Source organism: Priapulus caudatus, unplaced genomic scaffold (assembly GCF_000485595.1).
Source record: "Priapulus caudatus unplaced genomic scaffold, Priapulus_caudatus-5.0.1 Scaffold113, whole genome shotgun sequence".
Lineage (NCBI taxonomy): Eukaryota > Metazoa > Priapulida > Priapulimorpha > Priapulimorphida > Priapulidae > Priapulus > Priapulus caudatus.
Window position 1 is genome coordinate 38953 of NW_014577174.1, and position 7811 is coordinate 46763.

General features: G+C 59.0%; 1 protein-coding gene across 1 annotated transcript in view; it reads right to left on the reverse strand.

Moving 5' to 3' along the window:
- LOC106805404 (guanine nucleotide-releasing factor 2-like) overlaps positions 1-7811 on the reverse strand; it is a 27391-nt gene that overhangs the window by 11018 nt on the left and 8562 nt on the right. The window contains exons 7-8 of the mRNA XM_014806977.1: positions 7004-7645; positions 6629-6803 (exon numbers count right to left, since the gene is read on the reverse strand). Coding sequence (XP_014662463.1) covers positions 6629-6803; positions 7004-7645 — 817 coding nt within the window. The remainder of the gene's footprint in view (positions 1-6628; positions 6804-7003; positions 7646-7811) is intronic.

Genomic DNA, 7811 nt, shown 5'->3' on the forward strand with positions numbered 1-7811 from the left:
ACAAACGTGCCGCCTCCTCCTTCACCACGCTTCTCCCTCCTTCCTCCTCCACAGCTTCTCTCCTTTCTCCCCTCGCTACTCCTTCTTCACCAGCTTCTCCCCTCCTCCTTCGTTCACCAGCTTTCTCCCCTCTTCCTTCGTCTACCCAGCTTTCTCCCTTCTCCCCCTCTTCTTTCTTTCTACCAGCTTCTCCCTCTTCATCCTGCTTCTCACCTGTGCCTTCTGCGACCCCCAGCCGCTCCCCCTCTTCCACAGCTTGCTCTCCCGCCGTGCCTCCTTCCTAATCCAGCCTTTCTTCCCTCTCCCCCTCCTCTCTTCTCTCCAGCCTTCTCCCTTCTCCCCCTCCTCCTGCCTCCACTCAGTCTTTCTCCCTTCTCCCCTTCCTCTTGCTCCTACCAGCTTCTCCCTTGCTCCCCTCCCTCCTCCTTCACGCAGCTTCCTGTCCCCCTCCTCCTTCCTTCCACCAGCTTCGATCCCTCTCCTCCTCCACCAGCTTCTCCCATTCTCCCCTCTTCCTTCTTCCACCAGCCTTTCTTTTTTTCCCGGTCGCCTCCCCTTTCATCAGACCCAGAAGCTTCTGCGCCGCCCTGCCTCACTTTCTCTACAGCCTTCTCCTTCTCCCCTCCTCTTTCTCTACCCAGCTTTCTCAGCCTCCGTTTCACCAGCTTCTCCCTTCTTCCTTTCTCACCAGCCTTCTGCCCCCTCCTCGCTCCTCCATCCAGCTTCTCCCCCTCCTCCTTCTCTACCATCTTCTTCCCTATCCTCCCCTGGCCCGACCTCACTGCCCTCCTCGCTCCACCGAGCCTTCTCCCTTCTCCCCCCATCCTCTCCACCATGCTTTCCCTCCTCTTCCTCACCAGCCTTCTCCCTTCTCCCCCTCTCCTTCTCCACCAGCTTTCTCCCCCTCCTCCTTCCCCCTCCTGCCTACCACCCGCCTTACTCCCCCTCCTTTGCTTGCTTTCCGATCCGCACATGCATCCGTTGCCTCTCCCGCTGTTCCTGCCCTTCTCTAACGGCAGCTTACTCTACCGGCCATATAGCGTAGCGGAATAGGGCGACGGCCGGCGCCGGCTGTGCGGGCTCACGGTCCGGCGAGTGCGGACGCGCTATGAGACGCAAGCTGGGTACTACAATCAGGTGAGCAAGGCGCACGCACCCCCAATTGGGGCATATGTCATGTAAGCATTATCCTGATTCATCTATCTGCGTGAGATGACAATCGCGCCAGTACAGAACAGTACAGGCGAGACCGCGACTGGCCCGCGTCGTGACGCGGAGTACAGCGTCTGGCTGCACCGTATCCTTCACGCGCGCTGGGCAGGGGATTTGGCTCTCCTTTGAGGACGCGCTCCCGAGCCCGCCTGCGACTGGTCGGTAACGCCGGCGCCGTCCGTGCCGCCTGTCCGATCATACGAAGCCGCACATTCAGTTTTGGCGTTACATGCAGCAATTTGTGGGCGTACTACGCCGTGTGTCCGAATGCTCCGCAGGCTGATAGCTTGTCGATTGTTGGCGTTGCTGAGAGAACGTTGTTTGCTTGTGTATGTGGGCAGCGCACGTCGCACTCCGCTGCATGCGCCAGCTCTATGCTATCTCTGCGCCGTCGCGGGGACGGCCGCGCTGCATGCAGCTTGCTGATCCGGGCACTTTTGACGTCTTTGCTGTCGCCCGCTGTGGTTGTGCGCGTCGCACAGGTGTCGCTGCGCTCTTTGCCATTTGTCGGTGCATTTGTCGACGTGAAGGCTCGGAACGACTCAGCCATTCGTTCGTGTCGACTCGACTGTCGCCCTGCCGCGAGGACGACTACCGCTGCCGGCCGGCCGCGCGCTGTCCGCCAAACCAGCAGCGGCGCAACCTGGCCCGTCCGAGGGGCGGTTGTGCATTTGTGTTGTGTGGGATTCTGCGTTTGTGTTGTGAGGATGTTGCATTTGTGTTGTTCGGGATTTGCAAAGTTGCCTGTCCGGGCGGTGAGCGATGGATTTGGCTGCGCAGTTGTGCCTCTGGGCTTGAGGAGTTTGCCAAGGTTTGTGTTGTCTGGGATGTGTGTCAGTTTGTGTTGTCCGGGATCTTGGTATCTGGCGTCGGGGTGAGCTTAGGACTGCGTCCACGCGCGCTAGATTAGTGACCCTTTGCTAACCCCGAAGGGCGGCCTGGGTAGAGCGAGACATATAGAACGAGTAGATCACCTCTCCCCCTTTCTATCTCCCTCTCTATCTCCCTCTTCCCCTCTCTCTCTCTCCTCTCTTTCTCCGGTGCCTCCTGCCCCTCTCGCTTCTCATGGCTATGTGCTGCTACTCTCCTCTTCCCCTACGAGGGTGGAAGCTTGCCTACGCCTGCTTCGACCGCACGCGCTGGAGGCCCCCTCGTCATCCCGCGCTATATCTTGTACTCTCGGCTCGTGGAAGAATGAGCGCTTTCCGTAGACGCCGCGTCCCAGACGTGAGGTAGACATGCTCTACCCCACTTCTTCAGCCCCTTCTTTTACGCTGTGTCTCCCTCCTCCCCCGCTGATATCCACTCTCCCCTATTTCTCCGTCTCTCCTCTCGTTCACCGTGTTTCTCGTTTCTCCTTCACTTCCCTGCTCCCTGTCCTTTTCGCCGGTTTCTCTCTCGGACCCAGAAGCGGTAAGGGTTTATCTGCCTTCTCTCTCTTCGCTTCCCCCTGTCTCTCTCCCACCAATCTCTATCTTCCCTCCTCCGTCACCCTCTCCTCGCCCTGTCTCTCTGCCCTCCTTCTGCCGTCTCCTTTATTCAGCCTACTAGCTCAAACTCCTTGGCCAGAATGAACCACCTGTCTCACAAAGGCGCCACATTGGCATTTTCCCGCGTGGAATGACCTTGGCATTTATACAGACACGAGTATCTCTCCGTGTTCTCTCGACCAGTGTTCCGTTGCGAAAGTTACGAATACTCGATGCTGACTTTCTCCTGTCTCGCTCTGTTTGCAGCTTTCTCTCGCGCAGGCCGTTTCCTCTTCGCCCGTATCACGTATCGTCTTGTTCCATGTCGCCCGGTCCTACTCTCTTGACCCTTCTCGCCTTAGACAAGTTGCTTGCCATCGTACCCGCTGCGTTTCTCAGTCGCTGCTGCCACATGGAGGTGAAGCGCTCGCTCACGCAGCGTCCTTCTCCTCTACTCGTAGCGTCGTGATGAGCCGCCTATTGGTGAGAGGAGAGAGCTGAGGAGAGAAGCTGAGGAGCTTGATCGAGAGTTGAAGCAGAGAGCAGCACTTCTCCCCCTCTCTCTCCTCCAAGTGACCCAATATACCCTACTCTTTCTCCTCCTTCCCCCCTCTCGTCCCCTCCTTCGCCCTTATCTTCCCTCCTTCCCCTCTCTGCTCCCATCCTTCCCCCTCTCTCTCGCCTAGCCGTGTTACACTTCGCTCTCGCTCTCCTCCTTCCCCCTCTTCTCCCTCCTTCCCCCTCGTCTCTCCCTCATTTCCCCTCTCTCTCCCTTCATTTCCCTCTCTCTCCCTCCTTCCCCCTCTCTCTCCCTCATTTCCCCTCTCTCTCCCCCTTTTCCCCCTTTCTCTCCCTCGCTATTTCCCTCTCTCTCTCATTTCACTGTTTCCAGCACATCTTTTGGGCACAGCAAGTATTCACACACCGCCTGTTCAATACACGATCTGTCAAGTAAATTCGACCTTTGTGTCAGCTAGCAATCAGGAACCTCACCTCCACAGACCCCTGCTAGCGCGGAATGACTCCTTCCACAACAGTTCTGCTAGTATCTAAGACAGAACGCCCCCCCCCCATCCCCACCCCTCTCCCCTCCCACCTACACCATCCTCGCAAGCCGGCGGCCAGCGTTGCTAATCCAATTACAAGTCTGTCATAGTTGTTTGAACCCGGCGGCTTGGTGCATTTTACTGCGCATTAGTAGACGCGGTACAGCCCACACAGCGTGTTACTGATAAAAGCATGGGTGTCTGACTCAGCTGTAATTAGTGCAAGTAGCTCTGGCTAGTGTCACGTATGCGATTATACAGCAGGTAGATGTGTAGGTAGGGGAATAGGTGGCGCAGGTTATGATGTAGTAGGGGATCAGGTGAGGTTAGATCGTAGGTAGGGAAGAGTGAGGTTTAGATTGTACGGTAGGGAATCAGGTTGAGCCGTTTTTTAGATGTTAAGCTGAGAGGAGGAGGTGAGAGAAGGGGAATTCAGAAAGAGGGGTGTAGAGATGAGCTAAGAGGTTAGAGTAGTGGGAAATCAGTTGAGGTTAGATGTAGGTTTGAGGGAACGCGAGGGAGACGAAAATCAAGAGGTGACGTTAGATGTAGGTAGCGGGAGATATCAGTGTGCAGGTTAGTCTTAGATGTAAGAGAGCCGGGGAGAAGAGAGAGAGACGAGAGAAGAGATAGATTTCTTCCGGTGCGGTTACTGCGGCGGGTAATCAGGGTGACGTTAGAGTGTAGTTTAGCGGGATATTGAGGTGGGTTAGATGTAGGTTTAGGGGATCAAGGTGAGGTTAGATGTTTAGGTTGCATGGATGAGCGTGAAAGGTTACGATGTATGTAGGGAATCAGGTTGATGGTTAGATGTAGGTAGCGAGGAAGCAGGCTGATGACTGAGAGAGAAAGAGAGAGATGTAAAGGACGAGTAAGGGAGGAGGAGAGAGGAATGAGAGAGAGGAGCGAAGAGACGAGCGTGGGTAGAGGCAGTGTTCAGGATGTTAGGTAGGGTGAGCCCTTTTAGAGAGGGAGGAAATCCTTGTCATAGTGCGACGGCCGCCGCCGCTTGTCCGGAAGCGCCGGCGGGGACGCCTCCGTTGCCGCGGCGACCTCCGTCCCTCCCGTCGCGGCGACGCCGTTGTCCAATGCGGTCAGTCGCGGCATCCCCCAACTCCCGTCTCCCGCGCCAGCGTCCGTCGCTCGCCACTGCCCGACGGTCACGCAGTTGTCCACCACTCCGGCCGACGTCGCGCGCCGCACGCCGTCGCCGTCGCCGACGACGACGCCGTCGTCCTGCATGCCGGCCACCGTCACGCGCTGCACGCCCGCGGTGACGCGCTGCACGCCCTGACCGACGACGACGCTGTTCTCCACCGCGGCGGCGGCTCCCGCGGCGACGGACACGCGCTGCACGCCCTGGCTCACCGTCACGTGCGTCTTCGTCGACTTGATCACCGTCGTGCGCTCCATCGTCATGCCGACGCGCCGCGTCGTCGTCGTCGTCGCGCCGTTGCCGCCGGCGACGACGACGGAGTCAGACGCGGGGATCGCTGCGAGGACGTCCTCGGCGGAGCTGTGGTCGCTGCCGGTGTCGGGCGCGCCGCGCCGCGCGAACGACCGCTCGCCCAGGCAGCTGCTGTTCGTCCAGAACGGGTCGCTGAACAGCGAGCCGGTCACGTGACCGCTCGCCGGCCGCGCGCCGCCGAACGCGTCGCCGCGGAGACGGTGCCGCAGCTGCCCGTTCTGCAGCTGCTCGAGCAGGGACCCGGCGGCGACGGGGTGAAAGACGTCGGGGGACTGAGCGCGTGGGAAGACGACGTCGGGGGACTGAGCGCGTGGGAAAACGACGTCGGGGGACTGATCGCAGGGGTAGACAACGTCGGGGGACTGAGCGCAGGGGTAGATGACGTCGGGGGACTGAGCGCGGGAGTAGATGACGTCGGGGGACTGAGCGCGTGGGAAGGCTACGTCGTCCGGCTGCAGGGCCGTTCCCAGCAGCTCATCGCAGGAGCTGTACGAGCCACTGAGCCTGCGCTTGGGAGGCAGCGGAGGGTTGCCGCCGGTGATGACGGCGGCGGCGACCTCTGTTGGCGACCGCTCCCGCATGCTCACCCTGCAACGATCGTCGCACGTGTCACCATAGCAACGCAGGTACGTGACAGTCATCATACCAGCATACGTCAATGTGGGAACGTAAAGTGTTTGGCAGTTAACTCTAGTCTAGCCAATCAGCACTGCGATAGGGGCATTCTAAAAATCGTGCTTAGTAACCGAGTACTGTTAAGTCAACAAATCGGCATGCACATGTAACGTATATGTACAAACTGAGTAAGATTAACAAACACAGCAACAATATTCAAGAGGGCGTGGTTATCTCGCTCCGACAGATATAATTCTATTGTCTGTGTGACGCGCTACATATATCCGTGATGATCATACGCACCTAGGCGAGGTTTTAGGGTGGAGGGGTGGCTTTGGAGGTGGCAAGGACTCCTCACCCAATCGCCGTGTCTCCCTCAGGATCTCCTCCTCTCTCTCTGTGAGAGGCACCACCGTGTTGCTGTAACAGGAAATCACACCACCGTGTATCCTCATCTATATACTCACACACCCACCCATCATATACATACATCGACTCATCTATCCATTCACTCGCGCATGCATACGTCCATCTACCCGATCTACACATACATACGCGTGCATGGGCGTGTGGGCGTGTGTATACGTGTGCATGCTTGCGTGTGTGTATACAGTGTTGTTTTAGCAAGGCAGCCTGCCACACAATTTTTTTCATGTAACCTAAAATAACCAAGCACCAACGAAATAAAAATGAGAATGAAAAACAAAAATGAAATGTCTGCAGCACTTCATCTCGACCTAATAATTAGCTAACACACGCACATCTCTCTCTCTCTGACTCTCTCGCTCTCGCTTTCTCTCCCGCTCTCTCTCTCTCACCATAGCTCATCCACGACGCGTACGAGTAGAGAGAAGGCGCTGCGTGACGATCTCTTCCTTCCAGTGTCGGCGCAGCGACTGAACGCGCGGTAGCGATGCAGCAACTTGTCTATCAGAGGTCGTGACCCCATGAACGTACGATACGTCGTCAAGAACGCCTCCTGGTAGAGGAAATCTGCAAACAGAGCGAGCAGAGAAAGTCAGCAGTCGAGTTTCGTACTTTTCGCACGGAACACGTCGAGACGACACGGAGAGATACTCGTGTCTGTATATGCCAAGGGTCATCCGCGGGAAATGCCAAATGTGTCCTTTGTAGACAGTGGTTCATTCTGCGCAGGTTTGACTGTACGCTGAATAAGGAGGACGCACGCTTACCGTTCTGGTTCTTCGCGCGACAGGCGGCGAGCACGATCAGGCCGTCAACGGTGCCTCCCCTCACGTCTGGACCCTCCTCCCGCTCCTTCTTCCACACCAGATACAAGCCGGGATCGAGGGCCTCCAGCGCGTGCGTCGCAGCAGCGTCCGCGGCTTCCCCCTCTGGCTCCTCCTCGGCGACACCCTCCTTCCCCCCGGCCTCCTTCGTGCGCTCCTCCCCGTGCTCCCGCTCGGCCTCCCTCGCCGCCAGCTCCTCCGCCCGGCCCTCCTCGATCGCCAGGTGCCGCTGCTTTGGCGGCAGCGCCGGCGGCGGCGCGTCGTCCTCCGGCAGCGACAGGTCGAGCGAGAACATGCCCGAGTCGTCCGAGCTCGACGTCATCAGCGGCGGCAGGCTGTGCGACGACCACGCGGGCCAGCGCGGCGGCTGCAGCTGCTGCAGCGCGGGCGTCGCGGCGATGTGCCGCATCAGCGAGTGCGACGTGCGCCAGTTCAGCTGCAGCAGCTCGTCTCGGTTCGGCACGGCGTAGTCGCCCACCATCTGCATGTACGCCATGATGTTGCGCTTCTTGATCGGCAGCGGCGGCGGCGCGGGCTCCGACCCGTCGGCGGCGGCGTCGGGAGCGCCGTCCTCGTGGCGGCGAGCTGTACTGCGTCACGTACGCGGCCGTCGCGCTCGGACGGTGAGCGGTGCGCGTCCGTGCGCGTGAGCACGACGGGGCGCCGCCGTCGCCGGGCTCTGCGACACGAGCAGCGTCTGCGTGACGAGGACCCGCGCGTTCGCCACGCTCGGGTTTGCGCGCGTTCCGCG